The 22,225-nt window shown below is 40.3% G+C and overlaps 1 protein-coding gene across 1 annotated transcript in view; it reads left to right on the top strand.

Moving 5' to 3' along the window:
- The window catches only part of LOC134213612 (calponin homology domain-containing protein DDB_G0272472), a 33,416-nt gene extending 15,007 nt beyond the window's left edge, over positions 1 to 18,409 (top strand). The window contains exons 2-4 of the mRNA XM_062692841.1: positions 15,185 to 17,189; positions 17,256 to 17,410; positions 17,472 to 18,409. Coding sequence (XP_062548825.1) covers positions 15,185 to 17,189; positions 17,256 to 17,410; positions 17,472 to 17,619 — 2,308 coding nt within the window. The 3' untranslated portion in view covers positions 17,620 to 18,409. The remainder of the gene's footprint in view (positions 1 to 15,184; positions 17,190 to 17,255; positions 17,411 to 17,471) is intronic.
- Positions 18,410 to 22,225: the final 3,816 nt, after the last annotated feature.

Raw genomic sequence — 22,225 nt, 5'->3', positions numbered from 1 at the left:
CTGCGGCATTCGGTCGCAGTTTATCGTCCGTTTGTATCTGAGCAATTATCAATGATAATAACTCATTGACACGGCTGTAATAACTGCTGAGGCTTTCCTCGGCAGATTTTCTTATAGATGTTAATTGGAAATCTAACGTCTTAACATCGCGTCGGTCACGATAATACAGGATTAACGTGTTTTTTATATCCGTCCAAGAGGACGAGATATTATTCGCATTCAAAATATCGGCAGCTTCGCCATCAATTTTCCGGCGCACTGACCGTTCAAGGATATTAATTTGCGACGGTGTCGCACCGTTGTCGCGGTAAGTTCTGAGAATGGAATCAACATCGGTGATCCAATCAATAAGTCTGGTAGGATCACCCTTGAAAATTTTAATTTCCTTGACAAAGTCTGGAACTTTGCCTAAATCAATAAACTGTTGAATGCTCATAGCAGGAGGCGGGGGCACTGGATTAGGGTTAGGATTCATCATATTTGAGTAATAGAAATTTACTCGCGATTTCTTCTTCGGTAAAATATTGAGCAAATTGGGCAAGAGCTTGAGGAGAACTTCGACAAAATCACCGTAATAAAAAAAATCACTCAGATAGGAGCAAAAATTAAAACTTTTGAGATATTGGAATAAAAATTTCACTCACTTCAAATTTCACTTTTCGGATTTAACAAACTATCACTAGCACTTGTTTGATTGAATAAAATAAAAGAAACTTACAGTAAAATTGCCAACATCCTCCGTTGGACTTCCTGGGTTTTCCTGGGATGATTTTTGATAGCGGGACTCCGTCTATGGGGGAGAACCAGGCAGTTATTTCCGGTTGGTCCGTTTTGCTGCTGACGGCTACTCCGGGCCCTAATAACGATCGATCCGGCTGGATGCGGTGTCCTGATCCTCGCTTCGTCCGTAGGGTAGGCTCGTTGAACCTAGGGTGTGGTGTTTGGCTCCTTCCACCAATGGTGTGATAGATCACTTTGAGGATTTTTACACTTCACTTGTTGAACGATTTTTCACTACCGGACACTTATACTATTCCCACGTCGACGGGTCCCTATTCGGGCGCCAGTTCGCGTTTTCGCGTTTGGGATTTCTTTTTAAAAAAGACCCAAGTCGATTGACTACTAAACTTAAACTGATTTATTGTCTTAATGTAACCTACCACCTAACCTAATAATGCCATATCAGCACCCTACACCTGGCCTCGATGCCAATCGATGATACTGCTGACCGAGCTCCGTGCCGTCGCCGTTGCCGAGGGCACCCAAATCGCTGACGTCGGTGGTGCCATCGATGGAATGTGCTAAGTCCGGGTGGCCGGGCGTTAACTCGCGCAAGTGCTTCATGTTAGGCTTTCGTCCAAACCATATTTCATGAGGAGTAGTGCCAACAGATGACGACGGAAGTACGTTTTGTAGATATACTGCCATATTCATTGCTTCTGCCCAAAAACGATTATTTAACTTCGCGTCCATGAGCAAGCATCTTGTCATCTCAGAAAGGTATCTATTTTTACGTTCAGCAACACCATTGGGTTGTGGCGAGAAACTTGTAGTGTATTGCGCTAGAATCCCATTCTGTTGATAAAACCTGCTTGGGCTACACTTGTGTACTCTCCACTATTATCCGATCGAATGGCCTTTGGAACTCGACCATGTTGCGTCTTAACCATTTCAACGTATTCTTGAATCGTTTCTGGTACATAGAACTTCTTAAAAAAAAATAGTATACAGAAACGGCTATGATCGTCGATCATTGTAACGAAATACTTGAATACGTTTAACGAGAACGATTCCATTGGGCCGCAAACATCCGTGTGAATCGTGGATTTCTTCTCAGTGGACTTCGGAAACGGCTTCCGTGCTTGTTTTCCTTCCAGGCAAGGTTCGTTCACTTCAAATATGCCACATTCACGTACTTAAATTCCCCTTGCCAAATTCTTACTGATGATCTGTTGAATAACGTTTGCTTCTCGGTGACCTAAATGGCTATGTCATGTATGTTGACAGTTCTTCGTATGACTCTTTCCAGCAACTAATGCTCGCTCTCCGTGAATCTTCAATCGATACAGACCACCATACTTGAACGCTACAGCAACAACTTCTTTTTTTGACAACATTTTACAACCGTTCGTTCCAAATTCGACATTTGCGCCTTTCTAAATCAGCTTACTAACCGAGATGAGATTCATTTCCAATCCATCAGGGACATACAGCACGTCGGACAAGGTTATGACTGTCCGACCACCATTGGAATCGACGCAAAAAATCTTCACGGAAACAGCACCTTAAACTTTGGCTTCCTTACCGAGGAAAACACATTTCTCTGAGCTTGACTTCAGGATGTCGAAAAACGTTCCGTCGCAACAAACATGGGACGTTGTTCCAGAGTCAATGATCCAGTCCACCTTCCTCAGATCAGTTCCATCCAAAACGAAAGCGTACGACTTGTCTTTATTGAACTTGTTCTTCGACTTCGGATACTTGCTTCCGTTCTTGTCTTGCTGATTCATTTTTTGACAATCTGGACAATGGACAATCTATTCTCTTGTGTCCTTTATTTCCACAGAAATGACAAGTTGACTTCTTTGCTTCTACCTTTAGAGCAGCTTCATCAACGACGGAATCTGCTGCGTGCAGTTTTCTAGTTCTTTTCCTTTGACGAAATTCATCTTCAATTCGTCGTTCTTCAAAACCAGCCAGCAGCGCCGTCCGGATGCTCTCGAAAGACAACGGAAGACTTCGTAGTAGAATCGCCACCTGAACATCTTCTCCCTAATCTTTACCTGCCCCCTGATGTCTTGAAAATAGCTCCTCCAGCTCGTAATTGTGTGCTTCAAGATCTCCACCTTCTGAAAGGTTCTTATCACAGACTTGACAGATGAGTGATACTCTTGAACACATTGTTGTCTTCTGGTGTTGTTCTTTCAGCCGACTCTAGGTGTTATATATGGGACAGTCAGAGATCTGGACAAATAACGTCTTGATTGGACTGAGGTGAAAACAAGAATGCTTTTTATTTTTAGTGTCAAAGTAACATAGATTGCTATGATGTTCTAGGCCTTAAGTTTGGCCTGCTAACATCTCCCCCTTAGAAAAGATTGTAATCCTTAAAAAATGCTGGAAACCTTCGTGTTCTTGATTCCCTTACAATGGAAACTGGAGTTGGTGTGTCTGGAATGTTTAAATTAATTTGGGCAGTTTCTCGTGGTCCATCCGGAGTATTCGGGGGAACATCAGAGGCTTGTAATGCATCAACATTTTCAAGTCCAGTTGATTGGTTGACTCGTACTTCGGGAGCTGTCAATAATTGTTCCATTGGATATACATACACTGAGTCCAGAAAGCAGCGGTTCATTTTCTAGATTCTGTTGACTGATTTCGACTTCATTTTTCAACACTCCGAATTCATTCAAAAGCGTTAATATTGGTAACTGTTCTTCCTCCGCCATAATTGTGTTGCTAACATGTCTGTGCCTTAGCTGGTTTGTATGCGATCTGATTAGTCCTCTTCTTCTCACGTCGTCAAGAAACACGTTGTACGTCACACTTCCTTTTTTTCGATTATCTTTCCAGCAGCCCAGTATCGTTTATTGCGTATATGAATTTCTGCGTATACTTCCTCACCGGCAGCAAACATCCTTTCTTTGGCTCCATGAGATCTATTAAATTGGTAATTTTGCTGGTGATTAGCCTGTAACGACTTGGGTTGTTGTTTTTTTTTAGATGGTCCAAATTCATTTTGATTTTTCTTCCAAGCATCACTTCGGCAGGTGATTTTGAATCTTCAATATATTTGTTTGGAGTGTATCTAAACGTGAACAGAAACGTTTGAAGTGCCTCTTCAATTGCATCACATTCCATTTTTGTTAACGCCCTTTTCAATGTAGCGACGAACCGCTCGGCTTGTCCGTTCGACTGAGGATGAAATGATGGAATTTTAATATGTTCTATTCCATTCTTTTCACAAAACTTTGCGAAGGAATTTGAATCAAACTGTGTCCCGTTGTCAGTCACGATACCATCTGGTAATCCAAACCTTGCTATGGTTTCTATAAGCTTGATTATAGTGACGGATGATGTCATGTAGTTCGTGCAATATATTTCTGGCCACTTGGTGAGAGCGTCGACGATAACCAGAAAAAATTTGCCCTTGTATGGCCCGGCATAGTCCACATGGATACGAGACCATGGCTGTGTAGGAATTGGCCAAGATGAAAGTGTTGTCTTTGTGGGAGACTCGGCTACTGCTGCACAACGGGAGCATCGTCGAACGTTGTGGTAACCGGAGCACGCCAAGGTGTATCTTAGAATGAGAGTGACCATTCATTCAGAGTACCGCCAAACCGCAATTGACCAAACTCTTACTAATACTAATACAAGTATCTAAATTGCCATACTTACGTAGTGCGACAGGTACCACATCCCCTTTTCTATAATTAAATTGAATGATTAATAATGCGGGTAATTTACTTTTGTTTTTATTAAACACATTTTTCGTTAGTACTGTAATGAGTTAGTTGATCTCTTTGAGACACCGAACAGAACACTTAAGGATCAACAAGTTTACGGATACGCTCAGAACGACGAAGTAATACTGATTCGTTTTTATCATTTGATAAGCTGCTATTACAGGGATCAGTTGTTGTACCTGGAATCTTTTTCAAATGAGAAACATTCCTGTCATATTCTTTGCCTGAGGGAAATAATTAATAAAAGTGATAGGGTTATTATGCTTGCTGAAATAATCGAAAGTAATTCAATTGATTTACCTGTATCCATTGAACGAACACGGACGTTTGTTCCACGTCGATCTACAACCAAAAACTTGTCCCTTAGAAAGCTGGTCGAGAGCTTATTTGTTGGATTCAGGTTGCGTAGAAGTACTATGTCATCTGGACCTATATCACTGGATCTCGAATTACGCTTAGCATCCTCTCTTTCCTTTCCCACGAATTTATTAAACGTGTCTCTGTCTCTATATTCTGTTGACGAAACGGCCGTAGATAAATCTTCTACATCCGGAAATTTGAATCGTAGTCGTCGGTTTTGTAGAAGCTCATTCGGAGACTTTCCAGTTGTAGAATGAGGAGTGTTGTTGTACATCTCTAAATACTGTGTCATTTCCGACCTCCAGTCGCCGTAAAGGGCATTTGCAATTTTTAAACGTTTCAGAAGCGATCGATTTTGGCGCTCCACCTCGCCATTGGCTTGTGGCCAGTACGGTGTGGTATAGTTCAAATATATTCCTTTAACTTTGCAGAAATCCTCAAATTCTGTAGCAACAAACTGTCTTCCGTTATCCAGCGTGATTGTGCGAGGCACGCCCCACAATCCAAAAATCTTTGACAAACGCTTAATAGTTTCCTTGGCAGTTATTGACATCATTATTTCCAAGTCAACATGTCTGCTAAAGTAATCAACCACCACCAATATGTGTTCTCCCGTTGGCAAAGGGCCAAGAAAATCGATCGCGATATCAATCCACGGTTTTTCCGGAAGAGTTCTACGCACCATTGGTTCTGGTGGGTCCGGTATTTGCACAAGACGACATCCTTCGCATTTTTCGCAAACTTTGACTGCTTCCTGATCCATATTTGGCCACCAACAGCGATATCGCAATCGTCGCTTCATACACGTTTGGCCAGGATGACCTTCATGGGCAAGCATTACCATTCTTTCTCTGAGACTCAATGAAACTACTATTTTAGATCCACGCATTAGCGAACGAAAGTTCACTGCGGAACGGGGAATATTGTTTAACCATACTTGAAGTCCAGTCTTCTTCCATGATGGAGGATGATACAGCTTGCATTGCTTCATCATTCTTCGTTGCTTCAACTACTTCCGATATATCAATAGCAGCCGTTTCCTGAATAGCACGAATCGTGATCTCGGTATCTGTGTCATAATCAGTTTTCGATTGGTCATTATGCAGTATTGCTAAGGCATTAGCGGCAGTTCTTCGTATATACACCTCAGATTCTTCTTGCCAGCTTGGATCATTCACATGTGATCCAAGGCGTGAGAGAGTATCAGCAATGTTAGATGACCCCTTTTTGTAGACGACCTTAAATCTAAACGCTTGTAATCTCAGCATCCATCGTTCAATACGTGCTGTGGGGCGTGACTTTGTCGTAAACAAAACTTCCAAAGGACGATGGTCGGTTTCTAGGGTGAACGATATCCCCAAAAGATATATTCGAAATCGTTCTACACCCCACACGATTGCGAGCGCTTCTTTTTCTATTGGTGGGTATCTTTGTTCAGTCTCCGATAAGCTTCGGGAAGCGTAACTGATTATACGAGCTTTGTTTTGATGTATCTGTACCAATACAGCACCGAGGCCAACACCTGAAGCATCTGTTACCAAAATGGTCTGATCGTTAGAATCGTAGTATCCCAAGTGATCAATACGTCCTATCTGTCGTTTAAGAGATTCAAACGAATGTTGATGCTTAGCAAGCCAATAGAAATTGTTTGAATCTTTCAACAGTTCTCTCAACGGATGACTTAGGGTTGCAAGATCGGGAAGGAATCTGGAAACGTACGTAACCAGACCCAAAAAAACTGCGTAGTTCCTCCTTGTTGCAAGGGGCACGGCACTGTAACAGTGAGTTAACTTTAGAATCCGATGGCAAAACTCCGTCCGCTGAGAGCTTATGACCAAGAAATTCAGTTTCTGTCCTTTTAAATTTGCACTTCCGAATATTGAGCAATAAGCCGTGAAGCTATCACGGATAACGTTTTCTTAACCGCTTCATCGTGCTCTGCCTCTGACGAACCCCACATGAAAATATCATCGATAAATACTACTGTATTTTTGCATCCAGCAAGTATACTTTCCATTAGATTTTGAAAGAATTCTGGTGCATAGTTTACACCAAACAGCAGCCGCGTGTACCGAAACAATCCCCAGTTCGTTACGAATGTGGTAATATCTCTGCTGTCTTCATCGAGCTCCACTTGATGAAACGCTTGCTGTATGTCCAATGTCGTAAAAACTTCGCTCCTTTGAACCTTGCTAATAGATCTTCAAAAACTGGTAGGGGTGATTCAACCTCTGAATCGCCTTGTTTGCGCGCCGCATGTCTACACATAACCTCAGCTCACCGTTATCCTCTTCATGATAGGTACCAGGGGAGATACCCAGGAAGACGGCTTTGTTACTCGTTCGATGATGCCCATTGACAATAATTCATCTAATTTCGTTTTCACCTGATCGAGCATGGGAATTGGACACCGGCGAAGTGGTTGGATAACAGGCGGCACCGTTCTATCAATGGGCAGAACTAACTTGAAGTCTTTTATTTTAGGGAAGGCCTTCGGTTCCTCTACCCGGTTGACGCCTTCCTTGACAGTGCTAGGTAATCCAACTCGAAGCAATCCCAATTCTCGCGCTGTGATCTTCCCCAGCAGTGATTGTTGTCCTCCTTGGATCACATAGAAAGTTGTATTGGAGGAAATTGTTTCAAAACCATCTTTGATTTCGAGTTCCGCATCGAACACCGTGATGAGCTTTAGCGGTACTTTTCCATATGCAAGGAATTGCTTTGTGGAATCGTATCTTTGCGAATGACATTCCACCCCTTTAAGCTTCAATAGCTCTCAGGTAGTGTCATCTATGAGATTGTATGTCGACCCAGAATCAATTAGCATTTCTATGCCAATACCCCCTACACAGCAAGTGATATACTCATCTTGTTCGTCTAATATTTTATACACCGGAAGATCTTCTTTCTTAATATCACCACTCTCATCGCGTGACTCAATGTGTCGTACAAATTTAAATCGTTTGTTGGAACCACCTCTCGGTGGCGAGTACCTTCGCTTTTGCACTCTCGCAGGCTAAATGAAAAGAAAACATATTGGAAATCTTACGATAACGAAACAGTTTTACAATTTACTTCTCTCTCCAATTTTGCTTTACACATTGTTTGGAAATGACCAACTCGCCGACAACGATGACACGATTTGTCCACTGCTGGACATTTTTCTATATTCTGATGTTGTACCCTTCCGCAACGTGAACATCTCGCTTTATAGGCAGGAATACCAGTGTCCTTGTAAAACGGTATTCCTGATCCCTTGACAATCAAACTATTCACATCAACAGAATTGGGTCCAGTGGTCATCTGGGACGCTTGGTGTTTGATAGATTGATAAGCATTGATAATTTTCGATACGTCGTCAAGTTTCAGTTGGTCCCTTTCGAGCAACTTTCGACGAAGATCCTCTGGAGCGTTTTGTATAACCTTATCAATTACAGCAATTTGACGGCATTCGTGTTCATTTCTACCAAAAGCACATTTTCCGCCTTTTGTTGCACTCGCAATAGAAATTTTTCAATAGATTCGTCCTTATCCATACGCATCGCCCAGAACTGAAACCTCTCAAAGCTTTCGTGTTGTTTAGGGAGAAATGTTCTTTTAGCATCTCCTTAGCTACTAGGTATGGATCCCTTCCATCAATACCATCAATGTCCGCTCCAGGTAATCCATAGAACACACCTTGCAACTCAATACCGCCCATTGCCAGTAATTGCGCTTTTCGATATCTGCCTTCAGTAATATTGGTAGCAACCATGACATTCTCGAACCATCGAATCCACCCGATCCAAGCATTTCTGATCTCCGATGATGGCAGATGCAAGAATTTAAACTGCGGCAAGTTATACGACGCAGGACTGAAAAACGATGTCGGCTGAACGATTTCTTCCACGGAATCTACCATTTTGCCTAAAGATGAATTTTATTTAGATACAATCCTTACAACATAGAAAACTCTCAATCGGCAGAGTAGGCAGGCATTTATCATAGTGAATTGAATCACACCCATTTTGGTAACATTTTCCTAATCAGTGAATTTAACCACGTCATCAATTTCTTTACTTCATACGGAGGTTCTGGCTTAATTTCAACATGCCCTATCTTGTCTCCTGTATTTGAGTGAATTAAATCACATGCATTCCATTTTCAAATTCATTCATAACGCACATCACAGTGAATTGAATCACACACCCAAATAATTTGCTTTGCTCTCAGTTCTCCCTCCAAGTGAATTTAATCACATACATCAAGCTTTTACTTTTCTGCGCCGCTCTTGCTATTTATAATGAGGCTCTCCATTCATAGTGAATTGAATCACATACAGCTTTTACTTTTCTACTCAGCTCCCGCTATCTATAGTGAATTGAATCACTCACACACATATATATGTATTCTCCCTTATTATCAATGCGTTGGCGTTGGAACGACACTCATGCTAAGCCGGAGAGAAAAAAAAACACCTAATTGCTAAAGAGAGCGCATCCAATCTAACTGGCTCGCGCACTGCAGCGACTGTTCGAAGCGAAAAGAAACTAACACATACCTACATATATTTCCCCTCCACAACGAGCCCTTGTAAAGGCTAACTCGATGCTGAACAGTCGCATTGATGCTGCCACCCTGCCACCGTTACACTCGTTCATTTTGTGTTATACCATTCTCAACATATGCACAACACAACTAAACAGATCAAATTATGAACTACCCCATTTTATATTTCCAAGCATATGTATGCCAACCATTCATATAGCACAGCGTGAATGTCTTCATTCATAAATCGATTCTTCTTTCATTCTCTCTAGCACACTAGAACCAGATGGAGTATATTGGTTCCTGAATAATGGATACATCTATTTGTATGTTTCAACTAGATTGAGATGAATGAATTTAAATAGAATAATCTAACAAGCAGATCTAAAGCAATAATTGAATATTATATTGGTACTCTTGTTTAAAATCGTCATTATTAATAAAGTATCTGATTAGAATCTCCGAATCATCCAAAAGTTTGTCAAAATGTTCCATTTCAAACCACAACCACATGTACGTACCTGAATCATGGTAAAGTAACATCTTACACAAAGAAACAGCATGGTCTGGACAGTCTGGTCAGATCACTAGTCAGGGCTACTCAATGAGCCTACCCATACATACGTGTTTTGTACTCCTCATTGCTCATGTGCACGTAGTTATGCACCTCGATCACTCTTTTTTTTTCTTTCAGCCACTGACTCACATTTTCATCTTCTCACAAGTATTCTTCAATTTTTGGCCGAATAGATGTATTAGAATTTTCTCAAATCACATTTGCTGGTCGTTATTCATTGAGCTTTCAGATTTTATTTTTTTCATAGCTAGTCACACTTTTTCCACTAAAAACTTCTGCATAAAATCTTCCGGTTTTTTTTTTAAATCATTTTCATTCCTGAATTCGAGCACATTTTTTTTCCATTATAAAATTATTTTTCTACTCAACCGTTTAATCCGTTCACCTTTTCTTCACTGCCCACGCTACCCACGCTGCCAATATGGCCGCCGCAACACTGACCAATTGAGAGTTTCCATTTTATTCAAATTAACGTTAAACATCACACCTTTTACCTTTTTCCTTTTTATGAATAGAAAACTTATTCACAAACCACACCAAATAAAACCAAATTTTCTGAAATTTGAACTTCACTTTGTAAATTTTTCCGAGAAACTTTCACCTCGTCGCCAATATGTGGTGACCGGAGCACGCCAAGGTGTATCTTAGAATGAGAGTGACCATTCATTCAGAGTACCGCCAAACCGCAATTGACCAAACTCTTACTAATACTAATACAAGTATCTAAATTGCCATACTTACGTAGTGCGACAGGTACCACAAACGTAATCTTCAATGTCCGCATCGATGTTTGGCCAAAATACGTAGCTGCGTGCTATAGCTTTCATTCGCTCCATCCCAGGATGTCCAGCATGTAGCTGCTTTAGAACTGGTGTACGGAGAACATCTGGAATGACCACTCTATCCGATAACATGACGCAATCCCCTGAACTGTATAACGATTCTTGTCGTGCATATTGGTTGTTGACCATCCAGTTTTGATTTGTTGAAGTACACTCAGAAGTGTTTTATCTTCCTTAGTAGCAGCTACAACCATTTCGTGTGTGATTGGAAGCGAAGAAAGTGATTCGGTTTGGATTATTCTAATGCTGGTCTACATTCGAGTACTTGCGATAACATATTCCTCTTTAGGTTTAGCATGCTGATTTATGAGTCGTGATAGAAAGTCGGCATATCCAAAGCATTCCGTTGATTTGAATTCGATTTTGAAAGTATACAACAACATAGTTAGCGCCCACGGTTGTAGCCGATTAGCGGTGTGAACCGGAATTCCTTTCTTCGATCCGAAAATGGAAACCAAAGGCTTATGATCTGTCTGCAATTTAAATGGACGTCCAAACAACATTCGATGAAATTTGGTGACGGCAAAAATTAGCGCCAATGCTTCTTTCTTGCCTTGACTGTATTCTTTCTCTGCTTGAGTAATGGTTCTGGAAACGTGACAAACCGCCTTAAGTGTGCCGTTTGGAAAACGATGTAGCAGAACCGCTCCAACTCCACTCATGGAAGCATCAGCGGCAACAATAATCTCGAGCCTTGGTTCATAGTGTGTGAGTAACAAGTTTGACTGCAAAATCCGTTTGAATTGGTTGAAAGATTGTTGACAAGCCGGAGACCAGTACCACCTGACGTCTTTCTTCAGTAATGCATCCATCGGTTCACGTAGTTTATACATACCACGCACAAATTTGCTATAATAATTCACCGCACCCAAAAATGATCGTAAGGTAGTGACATCATGCGGTGCCGGCATCTCACTAATAGCTCGAACCTTCTCAGGATCTGGACGTATACCTTGAGAATCAACGATCAACCCCAGATACTTAATTTCACTCATGAAGAAATTGCTTTTCTCAATCTTGAGAGTAAACCCATATTCGCGAATACGTGCAAATAGACGCTCTAAATGAATCAAGTGTTCTTCCACTGAATCACTTGCCACGATGATATCATCTAAATAGCCACTTACTCCGTCCAAACCAGCGATCATGTTGTCTACAATTTCTTGAAAAGCACCTGGAGCTGTCTTGACACCAGGAGAAAGTCGTGTAAATTTAAAAAGTCCCTTGTGAGCAGCTTTCGTGAATCTTGATCAATCTCGACCTATAATAGGCGTCTGATAGGTCAATTTGACTGAGCACCTTCTTGTTGGCCAGCTTGGCAAAGATGTCTTGAGGTAGAGGTAACGGATGCTGATGTGGCTCCAATGCAGAATTTAATCCTGTTGAGTAGTCGGCACATATTCTGACACGTCCATTTGGTTTTGTCACAGCTACTATCGGAGCAGCCCACTCTGAATACGATACAGGTATGATAATTCCGAGTTTTTGAAGACGATCCAGTTCTACTTCAATCTTGCTTGCAGATGCATAAGGAACTGGTCGTTTCAGACGGAATATGGGTTTGATACCAGGTTTGACTGTGAACGATACCTTTTTCTTTTTGCAAAGTCCAAGTTCATCACTAAAAATTGCATCATATTTATGTTGAAGTTCTTGAATAAGACCCTCCGTCCGAGGATTTTTTTTGTAGTTGTACAGTGTTACACACAGCATTTATTGGAACGTCCCATAGCTTGAACATCTTCCTTTTTTATTGTTCCATTTAAAGAAACGCTGCACTCTAATTCACGAATAAGTCCAACCTCTTCGCCACTAGCATTAACTGCATCAATGGATGGTACTTTTGCTACGGGTGAACCTAGTTGAACGTAAACATCTTCTGGAATGATGGTGATGTCTGAAGCACAGTCGAGCTGAAGTTTAATTGGTACTCCGTTGATCTCCACTGTGACATACTTCCATCTATCCGATAGTTCTACTTGATTGACAGTGAACACCCCCTGTGCTTGAAACTTTTGCTTGAATCGTTTATCTTTCTGCTTTTTGATCGGCTTTTCAAAACAGGCGCAATAACCCTCTTTATGACTAATCTTCTTACACGTGGGGCATTCATGATTGACAAAGAAACAGTGCTTCGAATAGTGCATTTCTCCACATCTCCAACATGGTGATCTCGGAACGTCATTAGGTTCATCGCTGGAAGTGAATCTTGATGGATTTGTACGAGTTATGGCACATACTGCTTGCTCCGTGCTGCTATGCTTCTCTACCATTGCTGTGTCGCGTTTTAGATTGATCAATCGCTGGCATTCATCTGCTAACCTATGTACCGTCATATCATCATCAGGCTTATTCCTTTCAATTCTGGACAGGAGAGTGGTGCGAATGTCTGCATCCCGGTGTGATTTGAGGCCGCACACGTACATAAGGCATTTGAACTGATCTGGCGGCACTTCGTTAAGCTTGAATTCTTCACATTTTTGACTAACGATTCCTGCGTAAGTGTAAAAATCATCACTGGAGTTCTTTGACAGCTGTACACACTGATATCTTGCGTTGAACACTGAAATCTGTCGTCCGAAAATGGTCTTCAGAATTGATACGGTTTGATCGAAATTTTGATCTTTGGGCTTCTTCGGAAGGATATAGCTAATGTACTTTTGATGTGCCACCGTACCAATGTTCCGAAGCAAAAGTCTAACTTTTGCGGTTTCATCCAGGTTTTTTGCATCTTCATGGAACAAGTCTTCATACCTTGAGAACCACGCTGCAAATGTTACGCCGTTCTCATGATTGTACATGAACTCTGTGATTCCACTGGACAGAGACTCGATAATAAACTCCTGATTGTTGTTCCTCTGGGTCGAAAACGTGGATTGTTGGCTTGATGAACTTCCATTGTCTTGACCAGCAGATGATTGATTTTCCATCAGTTTATCGAGAATCCGTTGTTGATTCTGAAAAATATCCAGAAGCGATTTTTGAAACTCTGGATTCATCTTGAAATTAAAAATCTTTGAATTTCCGTAATCCTCGTCGCCAAAACTGTTATATATGGGACAGTCAGAGATCTGGACAAATAACGTCTTGATTGTACTGAGGTGAAAACAAGAATGCTTTTTATTTTTAGTGTCAAAGTAATAGTAATAGATTGCTATGATGTTCTAGGCCTTAAGTTTGGCCTGCTAACACTAGGTTTCCTTCGCAGTTTTGGCATCTCGAATAAGCGGATGTTGACGTTTTTCCACTAGTAAAGCAATCGTCGCTCGAGCCTTCCTGACCCCTGACATTTTCCCTATAATGATGACTGAGAGTAGTTCTCGTTCGTGAGTTTTTCAATAATGAGTTTTGATTCCATTTCGCTTCGGATTTTGGCGAGATTCATCTTAAAAAAAATATTACTCCTAGCTTTAGCTGGGTCCAGAACCTCTTCGAATTAAGGGAAAATGCGTGTAGCTAGGTTAATGATGAACAATGGAATGAATTTTATTTGTCTGACATGTATATAAATAGACTACTATGATTGATTATTATATTGCAAGCTACTATGATGCGTATCTTCAACATAATCTTCTTCTATCCTACATAAAACAGAATTTCCGTCTGTCTGGCGCTTATGGACTCGGAAACTATATTATATACTAAACCGATCGGCGTAAAAATTTTCATGCAGAGATTTTTGGAGCCGGAGACGGTTCATAAGATGGTTCGAGATCTTTTCCCAGTCAAGAAGGGGGGCTCTCATACAAATGAAACACTAATGTTTGCATAACTCGGGAACTAATCAAACAAATGGAGTCAAATTTGGCATGGAGTGGCTTTTGAAGACAAGAAATGTTTCTATGATGGGTTGAGATTCCTCCCCGCGCTAGGAAATGAAACACACATTTCTGTATAACTTGAGAACTAATCCAGCGATTGGAACCCAATTTGGCATGCGAAAAAAAAAACATTTGAGGTTTCTTTACCAAATTAAATCGAATCGCAGAACAAACGATGAAAGTGCTTAAGAGTATCGCCTACTATCTCACATCACAAGAGTAAAGGCCTTACAAGGAGCGATCTAATCCAGTTCACTATTTTATTCACAAAATACTAGGGGTCTCCAATTAGCCTTGCAAGTAAAGGCGTAGGATTGCTAATCTGTAGATGGCGATTCTGATTTATGTTCCGGTCTAGGAAGTTTTCGGGTGGGAAACATTCTCGACACTGGACATAGTGTATCCATTGTGATTGCCACAAGGAAATGCTAATAGAATATTTGAAAAGCAGTCCAAGTTCCAGTTACAATGTAGAGATATTGGAGAATAAAACTAGGTGTGGAATCATTCAACAAATAATATTTTTTAAATGTATGTAAGACCTCGTGAGTCGAATCTTAATCATATAAATCCCAACATTTTGTTTAGGCATGAAATGATCAAACGTAAACCTAAGACAGCACATAGCAAACCATCAGCAGATCCTGTACGAGCATACCAGCAAGAAGCACTCAATAACCACAAACGGGTGATCGAGTCGACTCTGTTCGAGAACGAGTTGAATAAATTTCGCAAAGAAATGACCAAAAATGGAACCAACGTGAAGAAGAATCAAGTCAGCGAACAGAAGAAAAGTTACCTATACATCGATTTGCCCAAAATCGACAATAGTTTTATCTATGAAAGCTTGGATGAATGCGAAAAGTTTACCAACGACTTCTACGAAAGTGCAATACGCGGAACGGATAGTTTTATCGAAGAGTTGCGCCAAGAGAAGCTGATGATGTTCAAAGAGCCAGCCACAATCGAGGAAATCCGAGAGGAAACGGACGCTCTGCAGAAAAAATATTCGGAACGAACCAACGGAGACGATGACGAACGCAACGGCGATAGTCTAGCTGAAGAAGAGGAAGATGAAAATAAGATCGTCCGTTTCGGAGATACCCAAGTGATCACATACCCTGCTGAGGAATCATCGTTTTCGCTTGACGGTTCCGATTATGACTTTGACGATAACGAACTATTCCTTGAGTCACTCGATTCGGACTTGGACGAGTTCGACGATGCTGAGTTCTTATCCACTGAGAGTGAACAAACCCAAGATGAACCGGTGCCGAAGATTTTCAACACTGATTCAAGTGATGATTGTTTTACGGTAACTCGAATTGAAGACTCTGGCGGATCGTCTAAGGACGATAGTGCTGATTTCGGAAAAGAAAAACTCACATATAACTACGACGAAGTTGAGGTTGTTGAGGAACCCATCATTCCTCTGGAAGAAGGAGACCTAATAATGGTGAAGCGCTGCGAAATGGAGGAAAAAGACTACAGTAAGCTGCTTGTTACGAACTACCGCCCAGGGGAAACTCTGCCAAATGATGATAAATTGGAAATATCTGAAGAATCTCGCAAAGTAATCAGCGCCGCGCTCAAAGAAGGTTTTATGCAAAACTACGATCGCGCTCTGCTTAAGCAATATTTTTTTAAGTGGCTGCAGTATACTATTCTGGAGAAAATCTCCAAAGGAGCTGGGATAACGTCAACGCGAGAACAAAAGTTGAAAAGAATAAACGACTTCATAAACAACATTCGTGCGAACAAGAAGAAAGCTTCCAAACCAAACGCCACAGTCACCCAGGTCATCACTGTCAAGAAAGACTACGAGCACCGCATGAAAGTCCAGCAGGACATCATTGAACTTCAGAAGCTCAAGTTGGAGCGACAGGAGCGTATCATTACCGAACTGAAATTGTCCAAATTTTCCGAAGCAGCGAAAATATCGAAAATGGAAATCCAAAGTGAATTGCACAAGGCAATGCGCACCGGCCACGTGCGGCTGCGTGCCAAAGCAAAATGTATTCAGATTGTGGGCAACATGAAGAACGACACAAGCGAAGAGGATGAAATGAGGAAACTGCAAGCGCAAGGTCTAATGATTCCGAAATTTTTGGCGAAAATGCAGGAGCGAGCCATGGAACGTAGCCAACGCCACATGGAAGCCAAAGAACGTCGATTGCGACTGGAGAAGGAACGAGAAGAGTCCAAAATGGCAGCAGAGGAAGCTAAACGCTTGGAAGACGAAGAAGCACGCAAGAAGCGCTACAGGGAGATGCGCGAGAAACGGAAGTTGGAGAAGTTGCAAAAAATCATACGCGAACAGGAACGACAGGCCTGGATCGCTAACAATCAGATAGCCAAGGAGTTTAGGCTACTGAAGCTGAAGCGATTGGGAATCATGGCCTTCAAGCTACTACTGGGAATACGAAGAGATAACGAGAGACGTGCGATGGTGGCGCGCAAGCGGTATTACAAAAAGAAATACTTCCGCAAATGGTGGATATTGACCAATTCTGTGTGGGAGAGTAAGAAAGAAATGGCCAACGAATTGGCTCACCGAAAACTGATGAAGCTAGGAATGAACAGCTGGAAAGAGGTAAAACTTTGTCGATTTTAGATGTTGGAACAGTCTAATACTGTTTTGTCTTTGGATATATTTCAGTATTGCCACGAGCAACGCAAGAAGATGCAGGTCGCAATGGACTGGTGGGAGGTTCGTCTAACTGAGAAGGTCATCTCGGTGTGGATTGGACGCACCAAACAGTCGCTGTTGATTCTTCAAGGCAAAATGTCCCATGCCGCAGCGCATTATGAATGGTAAATAGTTTCTTTATACACCACACACAATCGCATTTATATTTCTTAATTATTTTACCAGGCAACTCAAATGGAAGGTGTTCGAACGTTGGCAGCGGCTGCATATTATTTTAAAAATTGAGAAAGAGACGGAACAGCGTCGCCAAAGGTGGCGCATGAAGATCTGGGAACTATTGCCGGATTACAAACCAATCGAAGAAGAAATTTGAAAAGTCTGATGTTTACACATAACTACAATACTGAGAGAAAGCTTTTTGAATCATTTTGATTAGTAAGAATTTAAAACAAGTGTTTTAGGGTGCCTAGGATTTTGTAAAATTTAGGATGAACCTTCGCATCACGGACCTGCTGCATTTTTATGATGCTCTTTTTAAATTTGGGCCACATCGGTTGATATTTATTTTATTTGATGTCGGGAATATCATCAAAATGTGTAAACAATCGAGTTCAATAAGTACTGGAGAAGTAGTGAAAAAAGTGTTATCGCTCTACTCTGATAGTAACCACAGATTTTATCCTTTATTCAGTAATATGCTCACTCAAGAATTCAGATTTCAACAATTGAAGTCTTCACAGCATTTCGGACACGAGAACGCGTGTTCATGTCCACAACATTCTGAACACAGCTCACTGAGCACTTACTGGTACCCTGGAAAACAAATTGAAATGAAAGCATTTTTCACATTTTTCGTTTAGTAAAGTAAAACCCGGGACATCTACGGATGGAAATCAAGCATGCTCGTATATTTTTGCATAGTTCCAAATCTATGGAGCTTTAGATACCACGGTCGTTTTGCTTGCATACTAACCCAGTGCACTCTGAAGTCTGAACTGTGTTCAAAGTTAACAACTAAGAACATAAAGCTCATTTGCTTATGTTCCCCATCGACCGATTTGACTCGAATCTTTAAATGGCCGCGTGATGTGAGGAATACACCATTCCAAATCTGCCACAAGTCTGATTTTATGTAGCTTCAAATAGTTTCGATTTTAAATGTTTTTCGCAAATGGTAATTTGTATAGTGAAGTATACTATATATAAATATAAATATATATTTGGTTTTGTTTTAGTTTCAAACATCCGAATATAAAATGATCACCCTATGCAGTCTTTACCCAGTTTATATACACTCAACTCTCTTTTTACGTCACTTATTGGGGGGACGTAAACCGAATGTGACGTAAAAAGAATTTTTGTTAAAATTTCTAGTATTTCACTTAATTTATTGATCGTTGGATACTTTTAAATACATTCACTTGCGTCTTACATGAGGTATTGTAAGATCTCTCCAAATCCAGGAATATGAGATGTTATAAGATCTAAAAATTGTCCGGGAGATTGAATCAAATGGTCTACCGAATCAACCAAGGTTTCCACGATGTTCCCAGCCGTGGAGTCAACCCAATTATGTCTTTTGAGTATAAGTCTTTCATTTACGTCTCAAATACAGGCATATGAGATGTGGTAAGATCTCCAAATTGTCCTGGAGTTCAAATCAAATGGTCTATCGAATCAACCAAAGTCTTCATGTTGTCCCAAGCCGAAGTATCAACTCAATTATAAGAAAATTATCTTGAGCTTTTTAGTGGAATGTTTTCACCTGTCATAAGACGAGTTTATACAATCCCATTGAATTCCACCACTTAATTGTATCTTGACAGATACGTATTTCGACCTCAACAGTAACTGTACTGTTACTGTTGAGGTCGAAATTTTATTTATTTTATTTATTTATTTATTAACCTTTTGTCTGTGCTCTGGGGTCAATATGACCCCAGGCCACTTTTAGTGACTGCCATTTTTTTAGTTTTCAACCGATTCTCATAATTTTTGGTAGTTTGGTAAAACTCGCCGAGATCTGTCTCCTAGGTGCAAATTCGCTCGAAAAATCTTGAAAATATGCGCTACAGTGTACTTTTTTCAAAAAACTTACGTTGTCTGTGCTCTGGGGTCAAATTGACCATAAATTGAAATTGCTATAACTTTTTTAATGTTAGGCCAATTTTAGATTTTTGGGGCTGTTTCGAAAAATAATTTAATCATCTTTCAGGTCGTAACCAAAGATTGACTATACATTGGCAGGTACATCGCGGGGAGGGGTTTTCGTAAAAAAGGGTACAAAAACACTGATTTTTTATGCTTATTTTACTTATATCTGAAAATCCTCCCCATTTTGAACTGCACCTTTTCAAAAAGGTTATGCAGGAAGGCGTGTGCTTTGACATGAGGCATTGATTAGTTTAGAGCTTGGTCGCTAGGTGGCGGTATATTTAAATTCATTATTTTAGACTACTCAAGTAATTCCGATATATGGAATTTTCCTCAATGTAAATATTCTTATCGCACAAATTTGAAATTTGTAAAGATGACGTCTTTAACAAAGTTCGTCTGGTGGGAATGTGCTGTCATGTGACGGAATAAATAATCAGGAATTTTACAAATAGGCGGCGCTAGTGTACTTGCAATATCTTGCATATTTGAAATATTGCTTTAGCTTGAGATCCCTCATACTTACACCCAAGTTGTATTCGGCAACATTGTTCAGGATGTCCAGGACTACAAAGCGGTGCTCAATATAATGAGCACTTCTTCCAAGATGCGGCGCTAGTGAGCTGTTATATTTGAGTATATTGTTCCATGTGAGATCTGATGTATTTTGGTTTGCAGCATTTTTGGCAAACATGAATGTTGTGGTAGAGTTCATCAAAAGTTGAATTTTTATTCAACCTGCTCCAGCGATGCTGCAAATAATAGAATATGTTCACAGAATATGTTTTAGGTCATCCAAGAAAACCCTGGAATTAAGGCCTTTGGGTCTACATGCATAACCAAAGATCAGCTAATTTGCCGCCTATTTGTAAAATTCCCAATTATTCAATTCCCACTATATAACCTTTGATCAAAACGCCATTTTTACAAAGGAAATGGCGTGAGGAAACATGAGGAAAATTCTATATATCGGAATATCTTGAGTAGTCTAAAATAATGAATTCAAATATACCACCACCTAGCGGCCAAGATCTAAACTTATCAACGCCTCATGCCAAAACACACGCCTTCCTGCATAACCTTTTTAAATAAAGGTGCAGTTCAAAATGGGTAGGATTTTCGGATATAAGTAAAATAATCATGAAAAATCACTGTTTTTGTACCCTTGTTCACTAAAACCCCTCCCCGCGATGTACCCGCCCACCAATAGTCAATCTCTGGCTACGACCTGAAAGATGATTAAATTATCTTTCGAAACAGTCCCAAAAATCCAAAATCGACCAAACAATAAAAAAGTTATAGCAATTTCAATTTGGGGTCAATTTGACCCCAGAGCACAGACAACGTAAGTTTTTTTGAGCACAGACACAGGTTAACAATTACCGTATAGCAACATAAATAATCACATATTGATTTTCAATGCTTATGCTACTATGCAACATCTAATACCAATAACTACATACTGAATAAGATATTTAGATTCCGCTTAAATAAAGAAAAACTTCTTTCGCACCTATGATTCCTAGGTAAATCGTTCCAAATTCTTATAGCTCGTAGGCGGAAGGAGTCTCTTAAACTGTTTGTGAAACATCTAGGAACGATAAGTAACGAACCTCGCGAAGAACGAGTATATCTAAAAAAATCTCGAAGATAAATTGGAGAGTTGTTAATAATTTTGGATGTTTGGATACAGGTTCTAAACTTTAAATGATTTGTAAAATCAGTTCCAAGAATAGCCTTTCTATAATTGGATAAATGATCAAACTTTTTCAGATTAAAAGCATATCGTGTAGCAGCGTTGAATACTTGATTTAGTTTTTTCGTGTTTTTTTTAGTTACAAGGCCAAACAAAATATCACCATAATCAAACAGTGGAACTAAAAGAGACCTGACCAGTTGAATCCGGATATGATGGGGAGTACACCGTCTCAATAATACAAGCGAGTGTAAGAAAAGATATTTTAGTTACTAGATAAAGATTGTCGCTGTCGTCGCTGTCCGGAACATCTTTTGCTGGCGAGGATAGGGGAGCTAAATGTCAAAGATGGAAAATCCATACGATTTGACAGGTATGTACCACACATGTTTCGGACAGCAAAACAAAGGGAACAGTAGCGACAATCTTTATCTAGTAACTAAAATATCTTTTAGTGTAAGGCATTATAAATTTTACTGCACACGGCATTAACCTGAGGTGACCAGTTCAAGTTAGTATCCATCATTAAACCGAGATTTTTGACGACATTAGAATATTCAATTATATCGTTTCCCACTCTAACTGATGGTACATTCGACAAAACGGCACGTTTTGTGTGAAAAATAATCGTTTGGGTTTTTCCTCCGTTAAGAATCAGGCCGTTTTGCTCGCACCATAGCAATATACTCTGAATGTCAGAGTTCATTCGATTTACCATTTCTGATATTGTGCCAGGGACCCCAGATATGTATAATTGACAGTCGTCTGCATACAGGTGGAATCGACAATGTGACAGATTCAATGGAAGATCATTAATGTACATTGAGAAAAGGAGCGGTCCGAGAATTGAGCCTTGAGGCACCCGCTTAGAACAGGAATTAATTCAGATTGTTGGTTGTTGAAGTCAACGTATTGCAATCGGTTGGACAAATATGACTGAATTAATTTTATGGAGAATTGATCTAAATAGAAGTTATATTTTAACTTGTTACACAATTGTCTATGATCAATAGAATCGAATGCTTTACTAAAATCAAGAAGAACCAGTAAAGTGACCATCTTCTTGTCTAACGCTTCTCTAATGTCGTTTTCTATTTTAATAAGCGCGGTTACGGTGCTGCATGATTTC

The sequence above is a fragment of the Armigeres subalbatus genome, chromosome 2 (genome assembly GCF_024139115.2).
Source record: "Armigeres subalbatus isolate Guangzhou_Male chromosome 2, GZ_Asu_2, whole genome shotgun sequence".
NCBI lineage: Eukaryota > Metazoa > Arthropoda > Insecta > Diptera > Culicidae > Armigeres > Armigeres subalbatus.
The sequence above is the reverse complement of the archived record's forward strand: the minus strand, read 5'-3'. Positions and strand labels throughout refer to the sequence as shown.